General features: G+C 54.5%; 1 protein-coding gene across 1 annotated transcript in view; it reads right to left on the reverse strand.

Annotated features, from left to right (window-relative positions):
* Positions 1–1,099: 1,099 nt before the first annotated feature.
* Positions 1,100–24,699, reverse strand: part of MAP2K3 (mitogen-activated protein kinase kinase 3) — a 30,043-nt gene continuing 6,443 nt past the window's right edge. Inside the window, exons 2-12 of the mRNA XM_008062256.2 lie at positions 15,912–15,978; positions 15,490–15,538; positions 14,447–14,560; positions 14,097–14,216; positions 12,783–12,899; positions 11,879–11,930; positions 10,601–10,728; positions 10,043–10,120; positions 4,437–4,576; positions 2,753–2,798; positions 1,100–2,157 (exon numbers count right to left, since the gene is read on the reverse strand). Coding sequence (XP_008060447.1) covers positions 2,074–2,157; positions 2,753–2,798; positions 4,437–4,576; positions 10,043–10,120; positions 10,601–10,728; positions 11,879–11,930; positions 12,783–12,899; positions 14,097–14,216; positions 14,447–14,560; positions 15,490–15,538; positions 15,912–15,978 — 995 coding nt within the window. The 3' untranslated portion in view covers positions 1,100–2,073. The remainder of the gene's footprint in view (positions 2,158–2,752; positions 2,799–4,436; positions 4,577–10,042; positions 10,121–10,600; positions 10,729–11,878; positions 11,931–12,782; positions 12,900–14,096; positions 14,217–14,446; positions 14,561–15,489; positions 15,539–15,911; positions 15,979–24,699) is intronic.

A 24,699-nucleotide genomic window follows, 5' to 3' on the forward strand; every position in this document is an offset into this window, starting at 1 on the left:
AGGGGATGTTCTAGGCAGGGGGTATAGTCAGCAAAGGTCAGGTGAGACCAACCCTTCATGGCTGAAGGATCGAGGGAGAAAAATGTGCCCTGAAACGATCGAGCCCAGCGCCAGGAAAGGGCTAGGCTAAAGGGCAGAGGCCTGTCCCAGTCCAGGGCTGGAGGATGGGAAAGTGGAGAACAGGCACCATGGGGACCGGTGCCCACCCACACTCTCCCAGAGTCCCTGCTTTCAGCCCGTAAGATGCGGTGAGCTGACGCCACCTGGGCCTGGAAAGTCATACTCCACCCTCCGAGCCTGGGGATAAGCATGTGTCCCCTTCCTAGTCAGAAAGAGCCAGCCTCGGGACTCTGGGCGGGCTCTGGGCCATTTGCCGAGCTGGTGGGAGCCTCTGGGTCCTGTGTGTCACGGGGAGTGTGAAACAGAGAACAGAGCGAAGGTGGACACAACTCCTTCAGGATGTTAACTGAGCTCCTGGACCCAACGGACACGCCAAGTACAAGAGCAAACTGTCCCTCTGCTTAAGTCTGCAGGAGGGCTTCTGCCCCAGCCTTCACCTGGCAAGGTGGTCTTCACCACGCCCCTCAGAGCCTTCTCTGGGGTCCACTGCCTGTCCCCGAATCTGTTTCTCCATTTTACAAACCGTGTGGCTTGGGTCATGCTACTTCAGCACCCTGGGCCTGTTTTATCATCTGTAAACAGGGGATCGCATAACACCCTCAATGCAGTGACCATGCACAACACTGGGACAATGCCCAGGGTGCTCGGCGCTCTGTGCCTCTGGCTGCTGTCACTCTTCCAGGAGGTGGGACGGCAGCTACCACCTACCACCAGGGGCCTGGGCCTGTGTGTCTGCTGCTCTGTCCAGCATCCCGTGCAGGCCTGACACCTGGGTGGTCACAGCGTGCTCACTCATCACAGCCCTCTGGGAGCCTTGGTGTCCTTGGATGGGAAGGGGCCCCCACTGCCCTGGGCATACCACTTGCTCTGGCCCAGAGGCAAAGGGTCCTTCTAGCGGCCACAGACTTTTCCCAAAGAGAGTGGGGCTCTCTGTTTTCAAACAGTCTCACACAACCTTTTGTCCTACCTTTTTTTTATAAATTAAAACCACCACCAGATAACCACCCCCACCCCATCAGAGAAAGGACCCAGCTGGGCAGTTTCTTCTTCAAAAAAATATATTTTCTTTTTTTTCAAACACCACCAAAGCAAATCCTTAGCCTCTGTCAAGCCAGTCCCCAGGGAGAGTGAGTTGGAAGGTTCCCTGGCACCTCCCTGAGCAGAGACCTTGGCCCCTCCCCCAGACCCCTGCCTGAGCAGAGGGCAGAGTCTCAGCCTGCTGGTGCCCTAGGGGATGGGAGAGAAGTGATCAGCTCCAAACCATACAAGAAAAACAAGCCAAACCCACAAAGCAAGAGAAAAAAAAATCAAGAGGATAAGTTAAGGGAAAAAAAAGGTGCCACGACATCCCTAGAGGTGGCAGGCAGGATGAGGTGACCAGGCGTGCCCCTCAGAAGCCCTGTCGGCCAGTGCTGGAGAAGGCCCTGGGCGGCTCACGGCATCCCCATGTGGGAGTCTCGGGGGAATTCACATGGCTCATCCCCCTGCTGTGTCCCCCACACCAGGGCCAGGACACAGTATGGCCACCCTGGGCCAAAGTGTGCAAAGTCCATTCAGTCAAGAGATTTAAAAAAAATATACAACATATTTCGCCAGGCCAGGCAGCAGCCTGTCCAACAGGCACTGGCAGACTTCTCTGCAAGGGGTAGCAGCGTCCTGCAAGGGGCATCCAGGCCCCTCAGTCCAGGGTCTCAGCAGCTGGAGACTCGGGGCCCTTGGAGCAGCAGGTGAGGCACTGGTGGGGCCCGTGTGGGCCCAGCTGGGAGCCCCTGATGGTCTGGTTCTTTGGCACTTCGGACAAGCGGCTCGTTGCAGAGCCAGGCAGGGGCAGCCCCTCGGTTCCTCCTGGATGCCGAGGGCCAGATGGCAGTAGCTTATAGGTGTGGGTGAGCACTGCCCCAGCAGAGGGGTGGGGGCTCTGGAGGGCCGGAGTGGGGTCTGAGGCCCAGCCTCCTATGCGTCCTCTCCCAGGATCTCCTTCACGAAGGCAGCGATGTCTGTCTTCTTGGTTTTGTGCAAGGTGAAGAAGGGATGCTCCTGGGGAGACAAAGGCACAGTCACTGTGGAAAGGGTGGGCTACGGGGAAGGCGCACCTTCCTGCCCTACGAGTCCCAGCCTGAGGACTCCTCCTGCCTAGAAAACCCCTACTCACCCTTCTATGACCTCCACCCCCAGAAAGCCCTCCGTGCCTGTCAAAGATGGCCGGCAAGGCTCCTCCTCAGCCACCTTGCAGTCACCCTGCATCCACACTGACCTCCCTTTTCCCACACACACCAGGCCTTTGTCTACGCTGGCCTTTCTGCTTGGAACGCCCTCTCCACCACCAGTAGATAACCCTTATTCATCCTTCTAGGCTCAGTTCAAATGGCAGCTCCTCTGTGATGCCTTCCCGGAGGCCACTCTGCCCCATTCTGTCTCACTCTGCCTGTGCACCATTCCCAGGCCTGGTGTGGAGGGAGGAGGCAGCCAGGTATGAGTGAGTGAACAAGTGACCAAGCACCTAAAAGCGTAAATGAAGAGGCCAGCCAGAGGAGCTGCCCATCTGTGTGTGGGGAAGCAGCCCTCTCCCCCAGAGAGCCCTGCCCAGCGGCTGAAGAGACAGCAGGGAAAATACCTTCCCACCCACACTCACCATCAGTTCCAGGTAGCTCATGCGCTCCGCCGGGTTCTTCCTCAGGCTAGGAGAGAACAGGGCAGCTGAGGCCAGATGGGCAGAGAGGAAGCAAGCCTAGCCTGTGTGGGCCACCCGAGCCAGGCTGAACTCGCCCCAGACTGGGCAGCAGGGAACACGTGCTCCAGGAAGAAAGAGCAGGACCACCCAGGGGGTCTCCCAGGGTGGAGGACGATCCAAGGGACAAACAACTTGCACGACTCTTTCTGGTTCTTGGGGTCCTAGTTCTCTTATCTCCATTGTGATCTAGGGAATTTCCATGCTACCAACACTGAAATGCTACCAAAATGCTCTGCCTGACAATCATATACTTTGTATCCTCAGTCAGGATACCAAGGGTCCTGGAAGAGGGAAGTCCCCAATTCAAAGGGTCAAGCTCACCAATGACTTTGCTGGGCTCATGTGTTTTCAATTTTTCTTATTTTCTAATAAAAGGAATAAAGGCTATGAATTATCCTCAGAGTAGCTCTTTGCCTATGATATCCGGATGCTGATTTGTTATGTCTGCATTGTCTTTCACTTCTAAATAGTGTGTAAGCTTATTTTTTTAAACCTCTCATAACGTAAGAGTTATTTAGAATTTACTTTTCATTTCCATATAGCTTTTTCCTTTTTAATGATTTCCTGTTCTATTTAATTATGATCAGAGAACATGGTCTGTATGACTTTGCCTTTTTCCTTATTTCCTTTGTAAACTGAAATGTGATTAACCCTTTGCACTCAGATGTCCCCTTTCAGGGAACATAAAGAGACTGCTGGTGATTATACAGGACAAACTTATACCAGCACAAATTTTTCAAAAGTGTATGTTTCCTTGAAGTTTTCCACTCAAACTGCACAAAAAAGCAAATAAAGAGATGAACTGTATACTGAGATATGATTGATCCATTGAGAAGTGGGTTTTAGGAATCATGAGTGTGTCCTTCCACATCTTAGAACAACAGACTGGACAACAAACTGCGTATTATTCATGTGGAAGGAAGAAAAGGAGACTGCACTGTCTGCTTGAATAGAAAAACACCATGTAGAAGAAAAAACAAATTAACACTGTACCACATGTATCAATGAACCTGCACGCATGTTTGTAACTGTTTCACGTTACCACATGCTAGAAAAATATAAGAGATAAAATTTAGATTTTTTTTTTGTCATAAGTTCCTCAATGTCCCAAATTCTGTTATAAGCCAAATATCATGACAATAAAATAACTGGTTCCAACGCTATGCTACTTAATATGAAATGATTCATTGTTCACTATTTCATAAAAAAGTGCCGTTGAGTTGCTGCTGGTAGGTGATCTGTGAGATGTCTCTGAGTGCAAAGGGTTAAGTTTTATAAGGCTCCCGTGGGTAGTCTTCAATCTGTTAAAAAGTTCTAGACATCAATAAAAGCAAACTTGTTTTTTATGTTTTTTTCTTTTTTAGTCTCCCTGATCTGTCCATTTCTGGAAGAACTGTATTAAAATCTCCCACCAGGACCATGGTTTTATCAAATTTTCCTTATGCTCTATTTCTACCTGACGTATTTTGATGCCATGTTGTTTGGGGTATTTGCTAAGGGAGAAGGGGACAAGACCCAGGAAGGAGGTGGAATCTGGCCAGGGCAGGGGGCTGTTGCCTGGAGTTCAGCAGCACCAGAGACTCACCACTGTGCAGTGAAGTCCACAAACTCGGGAGAGAAACGGTCAGCTGGGAGCTGAGGGGACGGCTCCTCTACCACCTGCTTCAGCTGCTGGAACGGGGTCCCCCAGGACTCATAAGGGAACCGGAGGATGGCCATCTCGATCTGTAATGGGAACAGCAGGGTCAGCAGGGCCCAGCCACCAGATGCACCCGCACTCTGCAGCCAGGAGGGAATCCTGCCCAGGCTTGTCGCCTGGAGCCAGGGTGCAAGTCAGGCTGAGGGGCTGTGTACCCAACCTCCCTGCCACATCACAGCAGACCAAGGGCCAAGAGCAGGGCACTGATACTTAGCTCTTCCAACCCAGCCAGCAAAGGTCTGGTTCACAAAGCAAATCCTGCCCAGACTGACCATCCTCAGGTCTCCAAACAAACTAAATTCTTAAGATTTTATATACAACCCAGGTTCCAGCTGAGCTGGAAATATCTGAGGAGCTGGCAACCACAGGCCACCTTCCTGCAAGGCAGCAGTCAGCAAAGCAGCCTAATGAGACAGGTCAGCAGGTCCCGGGTCGCCACAAGCCACTCCATTCTTAATGTCTTCCCACATCAACTCCAGCATCTGGACTGCTGTTTTCATGGAGGCAGCAAATGGGAAATATTTCTCACACAAACCTCGTCCCAAGTCTGTGAAGGAGTGTGAGACTGCAAGGCTGCTTTGCCCTCTGCCTCAGCCAGGAAGCCCCACAGAGAACTGGGGTCTGCAGCCCTCCTTCTCTGTGGATCCCCATCACTACCCACTGCCGCCTCCTCTCTGCCCTGTCACTGTTTCTCTCTGGCTTCCTAGACCAGTAGCCTGTGTGGTCCCATTTCTCCTGCTGGATCCAGACCTCCAGATAGGTGACATCGGGCGAACTGGTCTCTGTACCTACCCTGGGCTCTTACCCCTATGCCCTGCCTGTGGGTGGTGAGAAGTCATTTGTAGAGGAGACTGGCTGGCTTACAACAAACCCTGGGCTCCCATTGTGACAACTGGATAGAAAAAACAAGTCAGGCTTACAACAAACCCTGGGCTCCCATTGTGACAACTGGATAGAAAAAACAAGTCAGGTCAGCGCAGGCCCCTGCTTGGAATAGCAGAGAACTGCAAGGTTGCCACACTGACGGGCTGTAATCACCGTAATGAACGGAAGAGACCACAGCCCAAACAAACACTGTGTGCTGGCAACTGGCACTGCAACAGATCACTAATTGCTGTGCGAAGACTTGGGCTTCCCATTAGGCGAAAGGCCCTTTCCAGCCCAGACATCAACACGCCCACTGACGGAGGAGATGCACAACACAGAGGGCGTGTATGTTCTGAGGACAAAATCGTGTGGTTCACAGGGCTTTTCTCAGAATCTCCACTGGCTCCAACGTGCAGAGTGGGGGCCCCACAAGAGCTGCAAGAGCAGGGCCAGTGGCTACCAGAGCTTATCACTAAAAAAGAAGAAAAGTGTCAACCCTCTATCCAGTAATCCCTTTATTTTTTCTAAAGAGCTTGAAAAATGAAACAGGCCCTGGGCGCAAAGATTTGCCATATGGTGTCATCTGTCACGGGAAATATTTAGAAGAAGTCCAAATGTCCAGTGCAGGGACCGGCCCCACCACAGGGCCTGTGTCAACCATGACAGCACAGCGTTCCTCTGAAACTCCCTGGTAGTGACCCTAACCTGGCCAGGACTTGGTCAATGCCTGTTATGGCCACAAGCCTCCCCAAGCACGACCCGCATCTGTTCTGGGTAATCCCTGCTGATGTCCTGTGTCATGTGCAGTGGGACAAACCAGGTGCCTACAGAGCTGGAGAGGGCACTTCACAGGATGTGGAGGCCAGAGCCCACCCAGAGGGCCACACCTGACTGTCTCACCAGTCACTCCCTTAGGGTGACCGAGGATTCAAATGGAAAGAAAAAATCAGAAACAAGTGAAACACCCCCAGCAGGGGACTGGTGAGGAAGTGGTGGCAGCGGATGGTTATGGAGTCTTTGGAAGGGATGTCGTCAAGGGTTTATTACAATTTAGAGAAATATGAACGATGCAATACACGATGCTAAGTGTAAAGGACAAAATTAAAAATATGTGTTTCTTAAAAAGAAGCTACACACAGCCTACAAGGACATATCCACTGTTGGCACTGGCAATGGGGAGATGAGGTATGTCTCTAATAGAACTCCCTTGACTTTATCTCTGTGTTTTTAAGTCGAGTTTCCGTTGTTTTTGTACCTCATGGGGAGAAACCTAACCTGTGACAGGGCAGCTGTCTCTGGAGTGCCCACACCACCTGCCTCTGTGTGTACCTGCTCTCCCTCCACGTGCCACCTCCCCTGCCCTGCCCCCAAGCAGGGAGTATTCCCTGCCCCTGAACCTGGGCTGGCCTGACTCACTCCGACCAATACTGACCAATACAATGAGGCAGGAGCCATGCTGTGCTCGTTCCAGGCCTAGCACTTAGGAGGCCTTCCCTCTCAGATGCCAACTACCAGGAAAGAATTCCAATTACGTGAACACATGCTGTGCGGATGCCCAAGGAGCAGCCCAGCGTGAGGAAGCCACGGAGAGGCCACACAGAGGAGCCCCACGTCTGTGACGCCTCCATGGACTTTCTAGCCCAGCCCAGCTGTGACCCCAGCCAGCACCAGGTACAGCAGCTAAGCCGCCTGGCAATGGTGATGGATGACAGAAGGAGGGAAGCAGGGTGTGTAGATGTGTGAGGTGGTCACAAGTGGGGGCTCTAACATCCAACCAGTTCTGTGGAGTCTATAAATACAGCAAGATCTGGTTCTTTTTATTTTCTGACATAGGAGTTAGAAAACTGTCATCTGCAGGTATAGTACCCACCTTTGGACTTCAAATATTCCTCCCCATTCCTTTTCAAAAGGACAGAAAAACTTAAGTAAAAAACTATGTGTCACCAATATTTTTAAAAATCGAGGCCAGGCAGTGGCTCACACCTGTAATCCCAGCACTTTGAGAGGCCGCAGCAAAGGGATTGCTTGAGCCCAGTCAAGACCAGCCTAGGCAACAGAGCAAGACCTCATCTCTACAAAAAAAATTTTTTTTAATTTGCCAGACAAGATAGCACATGCCTATGGTCCCAACTACCCTGGAGGCCAAGGTGGAAGGATCGATCATCTAAGCCCAGGAGGTTGAAGCTATGGTGAGCTATAATTATACCACTGCACTCCAGTCTGGGTGACAGAGTGAGACCCTGACTCAAAAGAAAAAAAAGAGGGCAGGGGAAGGTTTTTACCCAGTTCCATCTCACTGAATTACTTTGGTTTTGAGTCTTTCCTAGTCATTGACAGATACACAATTTGCAGGGTTACAGCCACATTATGATAATGATAATTATGGCAACAACATCAGTAAAATCCAAAACATCTGTGTCAACCCTACACCTAACCCCAACACTTCTCTGCCACCTCCTCTAAGCCCTCGCTCCTGGGATCCAGCTACCCAGGCACACAGCAGGGCCCACCTCAGGACCTCTGCACCTGCACTCCCGGGCTGCTCTACCCCCAGCTTCTCAGGGCACCCTCCTCAAAAAGATCTCCACATCTCAAATAATAGTGGCCTTTCCACCTGTCCCCAGAGCCACTCTCACCTGCTCGACTCTTCTTTAGCTAGTGGCACAGTAAGCAATGCATTTGGTATTTGTTCCTGGCACAGAGCTCTTAAACTCTTAGAATTTCCAGCATGACAGGTGTAGCTTTTGTTATTCATAAGGGGTCCTTTTAGATTGTGCCTGGGCTGATGCCAATGAGACGACTTAGAGGAGTCTCTAGACAGCCTCAGAAAGGGACTGGTCACCAGAGAGTCCTGGTGATTAGAGGATTGGCACTTTCAGTATCACCTGCCAACCTCTGAGAGAGGAAGGTGCTGGGGACCAAGCTCCATAAAAACTTTCCACAAGCTCAACAAGCTGCGGGGCAGGTGCTGGGAGAGCAGCAGGCCAGAGGGCACGGGAGCTCTGCATCTCTCCCGTCCCCTGCTCCTGAGTTATATCCTTTATGATAAACCAGTAAACAGGCCGGGCTCCCACATGCAATCCCAGCAATTTGGGAGGCCAAGGCAAGAGGATCGGTTGAGCCCAGGAGTTTGAGACCAGCCTGGGCAACATAGCGAGACCCTGCCTCTACAAAAAAAAATTTTTTTAATTAGTCAACTGTGATGGCATGCACTTGTAGTCCCAGCTACTCATGAGGCTGAGGTGGAAGGATCACCTGAACCCAGAAGGTCAAGGCTATGGTTGAGCCATGATTGTGTAACTGCACTTCAGCCTGGGCAACAGAGTGAGACCTCGACACAAAAAAATAAACTCAATAAACACAAATAATGTTTTCCTGAGTTTCATAAGCCATTCTAGGAAATTATCAAACCTTAGAAGAGAGTCATGGGGAACCCCCAATTTATAGCTGGTAGGTCAGTAGTATGGGAGATCCAGGACTCCCAACTGGCATGTGAAGTGGGGGCAGGTTTGTGGGACTGAGCCCTTAGCCAGTGGGGTCTGCGCTAACTCAGGTAGTTAACATAGGAAGCAAACTGAATTATAAGACACTCACTGGGCATCTGGAAAATCTGAGAATGGGTTGTTGGTGTTAGAAAACAACCAATACACCTTCTCCCATATAGCTCACCTACTTACCCCACATATCCAACGGCTTATGTCTGACTGCCCTTCCCCCCAACACCAAATAGCCAAAGAGACTGGGGCAGGCAGGGGTGTCCTGGGCCAAGCTCTCCCCTGGGCAGAGAAGGTACTGATGCACAGAACACACTCCATTAATCTCCATGAGTAGGATAGGGTGTGGGGGCTGGAGCCCACTCAGGCCGGGTTCATTCATGCTGCTGGCCACTATGATTTCCACATGTGTCTCCTGCACAACTTCCTAGAACCAGCTGGGATACACGTCCCAGGCATTTTCCTGTCCCTCTGGTCTATCGTCCACATGGGTGCCATAATGACTTTCTAAAATGGAAGGCTGAACACAAATCACAAATAAACAAGCTTCAACCCACACCTGCCTGCCAAGCAACTCTAGCAGGAGCAAGAGGCCCTCAGGCCCATCATCCCTACACTGAAGCTGCAACTGCCTCACCCTACCCAAGTCAGGGGTGTCTTCAGCCTCCACAGGCCCAGGATAAGGAGGTCCCACCCATCCCCTCCTACCACATTCGTGGAAATGCAGCAGGATCCCACAGGCAACCCATTTCTTGCTGTGAACAATTTTGAAAAAATTTTTACCATTTTGCTTTTTAAAGTATTTGCATGCCAGCTCACTCAATTTGGGATTAGCTGTGATTTCTCAACAAGCATCGAGAGCTCTGGGGAAAGGTCCCATGGCTGACTTATCACAAATGGTGAGAACTTTTGTGATAGGTGACCCTGACCATTAGGGAAGGAATAATGCCACTCACAGTCATTCCCTTAAATGGACGGTAATTTTTATTGGCACGTTTTCTTCTCAGATTTTGAAACTGACACTTCTTTCCAGGACCTAACCTATCTGACAGGCCCTCCCAAAAGCTCATGGCCCTGGGTCCAACCCGCCCCACTCCGCCTGACCAGCAAGGAACCTGCCCCAGACAGTACCATGGTGATGCCAAGACTCCAGACGTCAGACTTGACGTTGTAGCCCTTCTGGTTCAGTTCCGGGTTGATTCTCTCAGGCTGCAAGAAGGACCAGTGAGGTGTGAATGGCCACCTAGGTACGGGACCCAAGGCTCCCTCCGCTAGGACTTCCCACCCCATCACAAACCCCATCCCAAAGTGCTCATCTTGCCCTACCTGCCACATGGCAGAGGAGGAGACGGAGACTGGCAAGGGCCTGGGTCATTCCTCAAAGGCCCAAGCCTTGCCCCAGGCACCCTCACCTAGGAGAGAGTCGAAGGGACCTCCTCTCTGACAATGGGGGCAGGGTGGGACCTTCACAGATGTTGAGTCTCCTCCCTCTGGGTTGTCCACATAACTCATCACCCACATGGGGCACTTGGGGGCAGGTGACAACAGGGGTAAAGCAGGACTGCTTGGGCAGCCAGGTGCAGGTGGCCCCACTGTGGCAGGAAATACAGTCAGAGGACATGGACAGAGAACATGGACAGCATGGCCCCATCCTCTCCTGAGCCAGGGGTGGGTGCAGAGACCACTCACAGCCATGTAGGGCTTGCAGCCGGCATCCATTGTCTTAGCCACAGAGTCCACCAAGTAGCCACTGATGCCAAAGTCGCACATCTTCACGTGGCCCTCCTTATTGATGAGCACGTTGGAGGGCTTCACATCTGCCGGGGTGGGACATGCCTTTCTCAGCCCATTCTGTGTGTCTGCGCCCCCCAACAGCCCGTGCCCCATCCCATGTCCCAGTAGCCCAGCAGGCAGGTTTCACCAGATCCCCAAGGATGGGCCAAGGGGACTAAGGCTGTGAGGGAGTGCCACACCTGCCCACAGTCACATCTGGGGACACAGCCCCTGCCATGGAGGGGAAGGCAGGACTCTGCACACTCAGCCCAGAGAGCTGCGCCTGCATCTACCATCTGTACTCTAGAAGCAAGGTCCAGTGAGATGGACATGTCTGGGCACCACAGGGTCAGTCAGAGCCCAGGAGGCAGGATCTGCATGTATGGACACAGAGCCTCCCACAAATTCCTGGTGGAAGATGAGCCCAGCAGGAAATCCTCACGCAAATGCACCCAGGACACACACACACATCCACAGGCTCTCTGTGGGGACATGTATAAGAGTAGAAAGGCAAAGAAAAAAGACTGGAAGGTTCCATGCCAAACTGCCAGCCACAGTGGCCTGGGGCAGGGGCTGGAACAGGCACAGAGTGGTCAAAGGAGGCTGAACCTAATTTATTTTCTGAAAAGCAGTACATCCGGGAAAATGGCCTTGTACTCAGAAGCAAAAAGGAGTGAACGATGACCACACACAACCTCAGTGAGTCCAGAAACATCAGCCAAGCAAAGGCTGGACATTCAAAAACAAGCAATCCAGTCCACTGTGGGAAAATCAGACCAGTGGCTGCCTCAACAGCATGGGGGCAAGAAAGGGAAGGGACGCAAGGGAACGTTCCAGGCCAAGTTGGGGGATGTCTGCATCTTGGCAGGAAGGAGGAATGTGGGTGTGAACTTGATCAGATTCGTTGAATGGTACCCAACTCTGTGCTTCATGACACAGAAACTACAATCAAAACACAAGCCAGCCAGCCTTTCTCAGGACGGAAATGACCCAGGCCCTGCTCCAAGCACCAGCAAACCTGAAGGGAGGCAGCTGGGGGAGTGGGTGGAAAGCAGCCTGGACCCCAACGGGCAAGTCACAACTTATCACCTCACTTAGCCTCTGTCTGCTCATCTTGGAAGTGGGGAGCTGTCTACCTGCCTTAGTCCGAGAGACCCCTCCCGCTGGCTGGGCCCCACCCCACAGGGCACTAACCTCTGTGGATCACCGACAGCTTGCTATGGAGGTGCTCCAAGGCCCTCACAATCTGGAGTAGAATAGAGAGAAGCGAGAGACAGGATTGTTGTTATTCCTGGTGGCATCAACAATGGCGAGCAGTAAGACTCCCGCCCGTGTCCACCTGTCTCCCGCTCCCACAGCACAGGCCAGACCCTCCTCTCCCCAGGCTCCTGGCCCTGGCCCAGCCTTCCCCCGGTGTCCTGGCCATCTTGGTACAGACACACCCAGCCTCCAGTTTCCTCTCACTCTCTCACACTGCACGCCACAGGGGTGGGCACCACCACCCACCCCTCCTGTGACGGGGCCAAGTGCTCTACCAGCTAGAAGCTGTTCTCCTCAGGAAGACTTAGTGGGGAGCCTGAGACAGAAGTATGTTTTAAAGGTTTCCAGGCACAGTCAGGATCAAGAACTATCCTGATTCTCAGTGACTGAGCATCATTAATTCCACTTCTCTTTCTCCTCTGGCCGCCAGAATGCTCAAGCTCAGTGCTGCTGCCCTTCTCTAGAACTGTTTAAGACTCAAAATGCAAATGTTTTGGATGTTAACCTTTCCCCCAACTTAGCCTGTATCTCTGTGAGCTGCCCCAGGCATTTTTGGTATAAAGCCACTGTAAGAACTAAGTTCCTTTTTAAAAAATGGTCTGGAACTCAAGAGTTGCACTCAAAGTCCTGGAGACCTGGATCTGCCAAATCTGTGGGGCTCCAGGCACCCCAGGCCCCAGGGTCTCCCGGTGAGAAGGTCCAGGCTGCCTATGAGGACAGGTTCAGGGACCACACTGAGACCCAGCTCTGCCCAAGACATCAGCACTGGGCCGGAATCTGTGCCTGGTGGGTCCTCTAGCTACACACCTGGAACCTCCAGCCCACCCAGGTCACTTACAGACACAGCGATCTCCCCCAGAATATCTTCTGGAATCGTCATGCTTTTCTCCAGCACCTTCCGGTAAAACTTGTCCAGGGACGTGTCCATGAGCTCCATGCAGATCCATACATCGCCCTGTGGATGGAAACCCAGAGCTCAGTCAGGTCGGCCAAGGCTACTCGTGCCTGGACCACTTGTGCCAGTGCCCGAGTCCTCACACCCCACCTCCACATGGCCTCAGACGTGTGTCCACCCAGCAGTTCAGTCTGCTAAGCCACTGCCACTTCTCTCCATCCTCTGCCCTGCCTACACTGCCAGGTCCACGGGTCAGCCTGGCAGAGTTCTGCCACCTCGGCCTCCTCCATCTGATCCGTAAATCCATGGCATTCCCAGGAAGGAGAGACTAACACACAACCTGGCTGTCCCTCACCCAGGGCCTCAGGGTGCATCTGAGTCAGCTTCACCCCATGAGCCGGTCCTACTGCCCCACAGATGGTCTCATGCCAGTTGACCCTGACAGATGGTTCCCTGCCTGCAAGGACCTACTCCCTCTTCCCCAGCAGACTCCTGTGTATCCTCCTGCCAGGAAGAAGCCTTATGCCCACAGATGCCAGCCTCCATCCGCTCAGAGTTGGTGCAAGAGAGCACTCAGCTCATCACGAGTGAGACAGGACTCAGTGGGCAGGGCTAGGGCAGGGGACCCCTGACCTCTGTGCTAGCCTCAGGCACCCCAGCCACCCATAGCTCCACGAGGGGCAAATCAATAACACAAGTCCCTCACGTCCAGCACAGGCTCAGGCCTCCAGGCTCCGCCACAAAAGCCCTTCACACCACCTGCCTGGCTTGGTGGAGGGCAGCCCATCCTTCCAGCCTCACTTCCTCTCACCCCACAACTCACACTCCCCAGAGACCCAGAATCCAACACCTGCTTGGCTACTCCCACTTGGAGCCCTTGCCTCCCTGCCCCCAGATGCTGCTCCTGAGGGGTAGATGGTGATACAACACAACCGAGAGCAGCACTCACGGGATGCACTGAACCTCCACATCAACTTAAGGAGGCACCTACCATCACCGGCCTCATTCTACAGACAAGCGACACAGAGTGGAGCAGTCGCAGCCAGGAAGCAGGGAGCCAGGTGGTCTGGCAGGGCCGGTGCTCCAGGAGCCCAGCTGTGCCATCCCTTGGGCCGCCAGGAGGGGCTATGTTAAGCTCCCCCATGCTCCCAGCACCTGACACTGGAGTAGCTGAGTGGCGGTGGGTGTCAGCTGACAGATAGGCTGAGGGACATGCTCCCAGCCCACAGCCCAGTACCCTCCCCACACCCGGCACACCTCTCTGAAGAGGGCCCCGTAGAAGGTGACGGTGTAGAAGCAGTCGACCGTGCGCATGTTGATGTCCAGGTCCATGAGCAGCCGCTTCTGCTCCTGCGAGTTCACGGTGGCCCGAATGCGCTGTGGGGAAAAGAGTGGTTCAGGGGCCACCACTCCCCACCTGTTACATGAGGGCCAGAAGCCCCAGGGGCCACAGCCCAGCCTGTGCTGAAAAGTCTGGCCTTGTCACTAGTCAGGGAGAGAGACCAGGTCACACAGCAGGACTCAGCCCCATGCCTCCTGCAGGCAGCCTTCCCAGCTGCCTCCAGCCCCTGGTGCTCCTGGCAGGGAATAGGACGGGCCCCACTTACCTTCACAGCCATGATGGTGCCGCTCTGGGCATGCCGCACTTTCTCCACCACCCCATAGGCTCCACGGCCTAGCTCCGAGATGGTTACCAGGTCATCAGCTTCCACCTCAAAGTTCTTAGGAGATACAAAAAAGAGGGTCGCTAGCTGTCAAGTCAGGAGCTGGTCCTCACCCCTCACCCAGTGGAGATGGCTAGGCAGTAGCGAGGCAGTGGAAAGAGAAGCCCAGTCAGTCAGAGCTGGGCTCCAACCCCGTACCAGCCACTCCCTGCTGTGTGACCCTGGGTGTCAGTTAACCTCTCTGAGTCTCACATTGACCTCTATAAAACAGGTGCAGCACCAACACCCAAGGGCTGTTGTGATCTATAAAAAACATGGCCTGTGAAATACCCTAACCAGCACAGAAAGTTTGTGAGGTGCCCTTCCCTCTTTCCCCACCACTCAGCTGGTTAGAGTACATCTAACAGGTTTCCCTCTGGTGGGAGAAACACACAAAAAAGGAATAAGTGAATAGATGGACCAGGACACCAGGTAAGGGATTGTCTGGGAGATACTATGAGCCTAGGAGAAAGTGTTGCTGCAGAGAGGCCTCTGTAGCAGGGTCTTTGCTGGGAGGACCTGGGCATATCCAGGTAACATAGGATCTCTGAGCCAGGATTCTCAATGACTGGTACCCTCCCAAAGCTTCTGAGGTGTATATAAAATGCAGACCTGAGGGTCTGATCCAGTAGGGCTAGGTAGGTCCAGGAGTCTGCATGCTCAACACACTATCCCCCAGGAAACACAGGTGCAGCAGGCCCATGGCACCAACTCAGGTCAGAAATTATGCCAGCCCTGAGCTCACCATGGCCCCAAAAGGCAGGCTGATGGCCCCTCTTCCAGAGAGGAAGGTCAGTGGGTGGGCAGCCCAGGGCCACACGACCAGCCACACAGGGCTTCTTCTCGGAGCCCAACACTGCCTGCCACCCACAGGTACCTCCCTCCCAGTGGTCCTGCAGGGTCAGATGCAATAAGAAGCCCTGTCAAGAGGGACTGCTGACACCTACCCTGTCTCCAATGGTGATGAAGGTCCGAGAGTCTAGGTTCCGGGGGGCTCTGCAGAGAAAGCAGACTCTATGAGCCTCGGAGAGAACCACACCCAACAAACAGGCCTGGCATGGGGACAGGGCACATCCTGGCCTCAGGAGGCAGTGCCTCAGGTCACCTCATCTCATAAATGGCTAAGCCAGGCATGGCCTCACTGCCGAGTGGCTTTGGGCAGAGCCTCCAAGATGGAATGAGAAGGGGGCCCAGAGCATGGATGGTGTACAACCCCCCACAGCCACCCGCCTGCCCTCACAATGGGTACTGCTCAGGACAGGACAAGGAGCAAAGCTGGGCCAATTCCACCTCCTTCTTGCTCCTCTCACTGGGCCCCATTCAGGAAGTCCTCCAGGCTGAGCTGTGGGAGAAACTGAGGCAGACTCACGTGGGGTTGGGCGCAGGTGGCTTGGACACACATAATATCCGTAAATCCTTCTTCCTCTTGGATTTTCCTAGAATGGAGAGAAGGCAAGGTATCTGGTCAGTCCCTCAGTCTATCACCGACCCCTGGGCTCCCTCTGAGTTGGACAAAGCTGGGGACAGAGATGACTCAGGCCCCCCCAGGGGGCTTCTGGTCTCAGACACAGATACCCAAGGGTCAGTGAGGTCAGTGCCATAAGAGGGCCCGGGAGCCCCTGGTGTCCAGGGCATGCGGCCAGGCCGAGGCATCAGGAGACGGAGGTGGACCAAGGCTGAGCATCCACTGTCCTAGCAAGGAAAAGAAGGGAACGGTACCAGGCAGAGGGAAAAGCACAAGTAACAGCAGGAAACAGAGAGGCCTGAGGAACCAAGGAGCCACTGGAGCCCCCTCAGCATAGCCAACACCTAACCCAAGCTCAGTTCTGCTCCAAGACAGCACTTTCCCAGCCCCTCAGAGTCTAAGCCCGGCCTATCCTTGGAAACTTGAGTGCTGGCCCCTAGGCATCACCCCAGAGCTGCCCGACCCCACTTTGCACCTGCAGGCCACACATGCTCCAGCACTCAGCTGGACAGTTTGGCCAGGCCATCTTACAGATGGGGATGGGGCTTGGCCACCCAGGTCTCATGCAGGGCCGGGTCTAAGCAGCTGAGGTTTTGTCAGGCCCTGGCACTCCTGACCCATGCAGAAGTCCTATGTCGTGTCTGTTATGGGTTGAAATGTGTCCCCCTCAAATTCATATGTTGAAATATTAAGCCCCCATTACCTCGGAATATGAACTTATTTGGAGATAGAGTCTTTACTGGATAATTACATTAAAATGAAGTCAGTAGGGTAGGCCCTAAGCTGTGTGACTGGTGTTCTTATAAAAGAAATCTGGACACAGAGACACAGAGAGGGAAGATGGGTAAAGAGACAAGGGAGAAAACAGCTACCTGCATGCCAAAGAGAGGCCTGGAACAGAGCCTCCCCACACAGCCATCAGAAGGGACCTGCCCTAAGAACACCGGGAGTTTGGACTCCCAAACCCCAGAGCCATGAGACACTGACTCCCTGGTGCTGAAGCCCCCAGACTGTGGCACTCTGCCACAACAGCCCCAGCAGACTGCCAGTCTCCATCTGCTACTTACTGCACTGACCTTGGTGGGGGCGCCTGAGGTAGTCAGAGCTCCAACCAGGTCCCAGTTCTGCAGCCCATCCCCTCCCTGAGCCTTGATTTCTCCACCTATTACTCTCAAACAGACACCCACCTCAGGTGGCTGGAGGCTTAGAGCAGATACCTGGTCAGGGTCACAGCTGCGGCTACACTGGGCTGGGTTTTGGTGGGCGTTATGCACAGCCCAGGTCCAAGGCCATGCCCCGGGTGTAGCTCCACAGGTCGTATGCGCAGGTGAGCCCTGTCCCTCTCTCAGTCTCTGCCTCCCCGTCTGCACAACAGGGACACTGACTTCAAAAAGGACTCTTACAGGGAAAAATCTACAGGGAAGACTATGATGTCGAGCATAAGGTGCGCAGTCTGGAGCCCAGAACAGGTTAGGCAGCTGCCTTCTTTCCACCACCTGCTGCTCAGACTAGGAAACGAGGCCCAAAGAGAAGCAACAGTGGCCAGAGTCTCACAATGAGTAGGAAGCAGGGCTGGGATATGGACCCAGGCCTGCTGGTTCCACGTCCCCTGTGCTTTCTAGGACATGCTGGGCCATCCCTGGGCCTCGCATCCCTGTCTTTGAAGTGAGGGCACTAGGTGAGTGAGTTGCGAGCTGCTGGCAGTGGTCGGGGTGGAGGTGAAAGAAGTGGCGCCCATGGCCCCGTGATGCTCCCAGGGCCACCACACCCATCCTAGCTCAGGGTCAGCTCCCTCAACCCTCACCACGACCTGAGGGCAGAGCTACTTAATCCCTATGGTGCAGGTGAGAAAACTATGGCACCAGGCTTTGCTGTTATCCAGGTTGGGAGCTCACTCCCTCCAAGCCAGGCTGTAAGAGGTGGAGGATAACTGAGGACCCCACAAAGCGGGGAGGCAGGCCCACCAGCCCCACAGGGGCAGAAGCAGGACAGATCCAGGCCTGGAGGCTGGGCCCCGGGGCCTTGTCTCAACCCTGTCCACTGGGCACATTACAGTACCTGCCTGGGCCTCAGTTCTCCATCTGTGAAGTATCCCCCACCACTCTGCCTGCCTAGCCAAGAGGAGTGCAGTGTAAGAAGGGGTCTGGCAAGGGTCCAGCCAGCACTAGCAGCATGCCTTGTCCAGGGGCCTCAGGGCTGCAGGCAGGAGGACGGGACTCACACCACACACAGATGAAGAGGGCTAGGCCCCCAGGGAGGGCAACTGGAAGTTAAGCACCTGAGATTCCAGCCCAGGCTGCCTTCCAGGCTAGCTTTGCTGGGACCCACTCACCCTGGAGGCTGATGCCAGGTGTCCACCTCTCTCCCACCCTGCAAAGCTCTCTCTGCTCCCCTCCCGAGTCCTAAGGCAGCAGCTCCCTGACTCCCACTCCTAGGGACAGGCAAGGGTCCAGTGGCCACACCTCTCAGAAAGCTTAGAGAGCATAGTCAAGTGCCCGACACTCAGCTGGTACTAAAAAAGGGTCAGAATTCACTGGACACGGCAGACTGGCACGCAGACGGAGCTCTCCTTAGTGAGGGCTGCCCTTTGAAGGAGGCACAGTCATCATTTTACAAATGGGAAAAGCAAAGCGCAGAGGTATCAGGGCCTGCCAGGTGAGAAAGTGGGCCTGAATCCAGGGCCAGCCCCAGGCTCCCTGACGACAGGCTCCATTACCCAGAGGAGGGAAGTGACCTGTCTGGGCCACCTAGCACCTAGCGGGTGGCAGAGCCGGGAGTCCAACATGGCTCCCCAGAACCACTCAAAGCAGAAATATGCTGGTCACATGCCTGCCCTGTAAAGACAGGAACTTCCTTCCCACTACCCAGGCGCAGCCCCACCACCCGCCTGCCACCTCCCATGCCCCTACCACCACCCACACCCACTCTGCTGACTCACTGAGGCCCTGGCCACCCAGGCTCTGCAAACTGCCCGTGGCTCTGCTGCTGCCTGCCAAGGAGATCTGGTCTGAACCTGGCTCCGGCAGCCACAGCCACAGCCACCTCAGCGGCTCATTGGAGCCAGACTCGCAGGCCCAGCAGCTTAGCTCCCCGGTAAGAGGGGCGATGGGGATGTTGTTGGAAAGACAAGGCCCAGGACAACATGAAATACAACAGACCTGGGGGGATGGGGATCCCAGGGTCCATCCAGGCAGCCAACAGAGCAAGGCATGAAGCAAACAGACAGCTGCAACCAGAAGCTACCCAGGGATCCCCCGATGCCAGGCCCCTAGGTGCCTCCATCTGCGGCCTGGAGGCCGACAACAGAGCCCAGCCCTAGTCCAAGCCTGACCCAGAGGCCCGCCACACCTACTGCACCAGGGTTTGGTGCAGAGACTTCAGAAAACAACCACTTCCACAGAGTAACAGCAGCAGCAGCAGTAGCTACATGCACTGAGCGCCTACTAAGCGCTTACCCCGGTACCATGTGTATCAATTACCTGATCACAAGGGTGCGAGGTGTTTTCATCCTATTGTAAGATGAGGCAACACAGCTGGTTATCAGTGCTGCATGGGTCTCACTTTAAAGTTCGTCAAAGCCACAGTCCACGGGCCACACATGTGGGCTTTCCCATCTGCTATCCCAGAAGCTTTAACAAGCCCACAGGGAAAGCTCCTAGCCTCACTTTACTTGGGGAAACTGAGGCTCAGAGAGGTGAAGCCACCTGCCCCAGCCTGCACAGCAAGTCCTGCACGAGGGGTCTGACTGCGAATCTCTCCTGAGTTTGTTGACTTGGAGACTCCAACAGGCCAGGCCATCGGCTCACAGCATCTCTCCTTCAGGGTGAGTTCTGAGGCCTGGGGTCTCACGCTGAACAGGAAGGAAACAGCACCCATGCCTGGAGACTCAGTGGTCTCCTGCTTTTCCCTAGACCCAGACATTGTACACAGCAAGAATAAAACAGACACTCCAAAGTATGCAGGGCCATCAGCTCCTGAGGCCACTTCTGCCCTGCCTCTGAGTCAAAGACACTTTCTGAGCCCAGGGGATCTGGGCAAGGTTCTAGCCATGAGCTGCACTGGCCTGGAGTATGGCAGCTGCAGCAAATCCCAGCTCTACACCCCAGGCACAGCGCCCTCCTCTGCACCTCACACTCCTGGTTATCAGGGCTGCATGGGTCTCACTTCAAAGTCCGTCAAAGCCACAGTCCACGAGCCATACATGTGGAACAGAACGCAGAAGAATTGCCACCTAACTGCCCACACAGGGCCCCAGGTCTCAGTGAGAATGCGTTAAATGGTCACTATGGTTATATGACCAGCAGCCTCTCTGCAGAAGTGAAAAAATCCATCCTAAGTCATGAGAATTACAGGCAGTTTTTAATCTTGACTTGAAGCTTTTCGTAACTAGAATCTGAAACACTTCCAGTTAAAAATTAAAGCTCTGCGTGGAGGCCCCAGGGCCTTGACCACACCACCGGTCTCCTGCAGACCTGGTCCTTTCCTGCTGGGGGTTCATGTCACACTCATCCTGCACTATCTCCGCCCTTGGCCCTTCTCACCTTCCTCTGGCTCCAGCCTACCAAGCCCTGGGATCTGAGGTTGTCCTATAATGTTCCTCCCTTCACTAGGCCCTAGTTTTCCCACTGTCAAGGGCACTTCCACATCTGCAGCTGGATAAATGGGTACTGCCCTCCTCCTTGGTGAGCGCGTGGCCAGGCCTTCATGCCCACCCACCTGTTGGGGACACTGGGCCTGCGTCAGGAGGGACACAGGCTCCGTGGGGCAGCCACACCAGCTGTCAGAGTGGGTGAGGCTGCCATGGAGACAGCCTAGAAACAGGCCTTGGGCTGCCAGTCACCATCAGTGTCCACCGTCGCTGGGCCCAGATGGCCAGGCAGCCTAGGGCTGCCCAGGTGCAGCCCGCTGTGGCAACCATCACCACAACAAACAGAGGCTCTCAGGTGCCACAGGCAACCCACAACAAGCCAGCCTGCCTCAGCTCCCAGCGCCACGTGTCTGGGTGTCCTCAACCTGCCTATAACACAGCAGCCCCAGGCAGAGAGTGAAGAACCTGAGGCTGACAGGAATTCAGCCACTGAGCCAAGGACACACGAGAGGCATTCCTGGACTGGACACACCTCCCACCGACCACAGTGGCCCTGCTCCCACCTCCTCCCACTTGAGCCACCCACCCCTCAACATTCCTTGGATGAGCCTCCTCCTTTGCCACCTCAGGCTGCTGCACATGCCATTCTCTCTGCCTAGAAAGCTTTTCCCTCCAGCTTCGTCCCAATTCCTATGTGGCGCTGACTTTTGCCTGTTCAGAGAAGCCCTTTGACTGCCTGGCCAGGCCCCTTGCGACAGGCTCTCCCACAGCCAGCCGGCTTCCTGCTGTGGAGCCTCCCAAGGGGCCGTTCTGTAGTCACCATCTCAGAGAGGCAGTGAGTGGAAAGCCTGCGAGCACTCAGTCTGGAGCCAAGCCTGGGCCCCACTGCACTTGGCCACTTGTAGCACGTCTAGTCCTCAGGCAAGCGACTGGCCCTCTCTGGGTGTCAGGGCCTCGACTGTAGAACAGGGATAACAGACTGAGTCCCAGGGTTATCATTGCCAGGCCTTGGCAGTGCCTGACATGTAGAAGATTAGATGGGCTGTCTGAAAGACCACAGCTCCTGAGATAACGCCAGGCCTGAGTCCCAGACAACTCCTCTGCTCACCCTCTCAGTGGCTCCACCAAGGGGGCGGTTTTCATGTATCTCTTGGACCAAGCAGATGGGAAAAGAAGTGACCTACAGAGGTCTTATGGTGAGTGTCTGGAAGGAAAGGCACATCAAGGCAGGTCTGTCCGACTCCTACGTCCAAACATCCACAGGAACAGCCTGAGAGCAGGGCCACCATACCCGCCGCCATCTCCACCCTGGGCCTGCGGAGATTCAAACAGACTGGACTACACCACTCTCAGGGCCATACAGGGGCTAGACCCCCCCTCCCCCATGGCCCCTACCAGGCCTCCGCTCACAGAGGGAGCCTCCATGCCACGTCACATTCCGTCACATTACATGGTTTCTGATGACAAAAGCAATCCCTGTCCTGGGGCTCCAGAGGGAAAGCCAGGGCACAGGAGGGGATGGGCTCTCGCATCGCCTGCTGTGTGACTGGCCAGACTGCCCCATCCAACCTCATGGCCACTGTGTGCCACCAGCATTGTCTGGATCCCCAACACACAGGCAAGCAACAGGCTAGATTGTGGAGGAGCCGCTTGAGGCTGTGACCCCACCATCTGTCTTCTCTCTGCCCGCCACATGTGGTCACCTGGCCTTCTAGGCCCTTGGCAGCCTCCCCATCTTTCCACGCCCCAGGCCTTTCTCACCTACAAAGCATGTGGGGGTGTCTCTCAGCTGGCCCATCTTCTTTGTGCCACAGCAAGCTCAGCAGGCAGAGGCCCACCCCAGAGACACTCCCACACAGCAGGCATGGCAGTGTCTAAAGACTCTGTGGGTCGTCAGGATAGGGGGCACTACTGCATCCAACAAGGAAAGGTAGGGCAATGCTCAGCCACCCACAATGCACTCACGACTCCACCACAGAGGACCCTCCAACCCAAAAGTCCACAGTGTTGAGGCCAAGAAAGCTGCAAACAAGGAACATACAAAGCTAACACTTGTGATATTAAAAGGCTTGTGCTCTCTAGGGACGGAATAGAGGCATTGGTCTCACTGAGGAAGGGCTTGAGCAGAGGCTGACGGGGGGAGGAGACAGCTGTAGAAAGATGTAGAGCCAAGAATGGCCTAGGCACAGGGAACAGCAGGCGAGATGAGGAGGGGCTGGAGTGGGTGGGCTGTAGGAGAAAGGAGGTCAGGGCCTGGCCTCCCAGCGGTCTCAGTATGGCCTCCCTGATCTCACTGGACTGGGCCCTCTGTTCCCTGGAGTCATCAAAATGCCAATTCCCCATTTAGTGAGCACCTACTGCATGCCAGGCCTGTGCAAATTACTTCAGTTACATCTCATATGATCCTCTCTCAGCAATCCGTTGAGGCAGATACTAATGTGCTCTCCATCCTATAGATGGGGAAACTGAGGCCTAGGGGTTCACAAAATCAAAAGTCTGGCACAGGGAAGTGGTGAGGGTCTGGCAGGGCCCCTCAACGGGATGCCAGGAGCTGTCTTCCAGGTACAGTAAGCACCAAGAGCAGCAGGAGGAGAGCAGTTTGAGAAGGAAAAACATGCCTGTCTCTGCATAGTGCATTCCCAAGGGAAGTAAGAGCTACCTTTCGTCTCTTTAAGATTTCTGACCCTGTGTGCTATCAGCTACTTCAAATGTAGGCGATTTAAACAAAATAAGTAAGAATGAGGCCTGCTTCAACCCGGACCTGGCACTGCTGTGGGCCTGGGCTGAGTGATCCCACTACCTGAAGGGGGTAGCTGGGTCCATCTCACACAACAAGGATGCCCAGCAGCAGGCTGTCAGGCTGGATAGTGCCTCAGAGACTGTCCAGCACAGTCACTCAAGTCCGAGGCCCAGGGCCCCACCAGAGGTGACACAGCAGGGAAGCAGCAGAGTCAGACCCTGAGCCCAGGCCCAGCTTCTGTCTTCCCCACACCTCGGCCAGGCAGCCATAACAGTGTCTTGATTTGAGTTGCTGTGTGACAGTGCCAGCCGCACTCCCTCTGCGAGCCTCGGTTTCCTCCCTTGCATGGGTGAAGAAGCTGTGACCTCTGGGAGACCATGACCTCAGTAGGTCATTAAGACAGGGGTCAGAGGTTGTTAAGACAAGGCCATGCTCCCAGGACAGACTCTCATGACCTTGGACAAGTCATTCTCTCCCGGGCTACAGTCTACTTACTCCTGAAAAGGGGGAGATGACAACACACCCATGTGGCTGGGTAACCATGAATGCTAAGTGAGTTCATGCTCATAAAATGCACAGCACAAAATGGGTCAGATCAGCAGCCTCCCTAGCCTAGGCCCTTAGACTATGGGGTGGGCCCCATGTTCAGGTCTCAAGAGGCTGTGACAAAGGAGAGGACCCAGGAGGGACACTTAAGCTTCCCAGAGCATCAGGGGAATGTAGCATTCCTTGCACTTGGCTGTAGTTGGGCTCCCAAAGCTCCCCACGTGGGGTTGGTGTGAGGTCGGCCCGGCCACCTCAGGCTACCAGGCACTGCTGATGGGCCTGTGCTGTGGCTGGTGCAGAATGGTGCCCAGCAGCTTTCCTTAACAAAGGTAAGTTTTGTTTTTGTTATTGTCATTACTATTAAACAAAACCTAACAAAGCCTGGGGCCAATGGGGAGAGACACCTAAAGAGGGGTTCTTGGTGATGAAAATGCTAACGCGTAGCTCAGGTTCATGTTCAGCACTGACCGGCACCTACATCATCCCAGGACTTGACAGGGCTCGCCCTCAACAGCAGCCCTGAGAGGTGGGTGCTATTCACTCCTTCCTTCAGTGGACATTGAGGCTGGGGAGGTCACAAGGGAGGACAGGGTAGAGCTAGGTCGAGAACCAACCCTGCCACCTGGAAGTCCCAGCAGGCCTGCCCAGTGAGGGTCTGGCTGTACCACCCAGGGGTCTTCTCCAGGCTACGTGGGATACAGGGTACCATGTCAGTGGCAGGAGGTTATGGGGTTGACCAGAAGCCAAGCCAGGGCCCAGACATGCAGAAGAACAAGGGGCAGAGGGCAGTCTCCAGCCTGTGCCCGGAGCTGTCTTGG

The sequence above is a fragment of the Carlito syrichta genome, unplaced genomic scaffold, assembly GCF_000164805.1.
Source record: "Carlito syrichta isolate Samal-C Ts95f unplaced genomic scaffold, Tarsius_syrichta-2.0.1 Scaffold305683, whole genome shotgun sequence".
NCBI classification, from domain to species: Eukaryota; Metazoa; Chordata; class Mammalia; order Primates; family Tarsiidae; genus Carlito; species Carlito syrichta.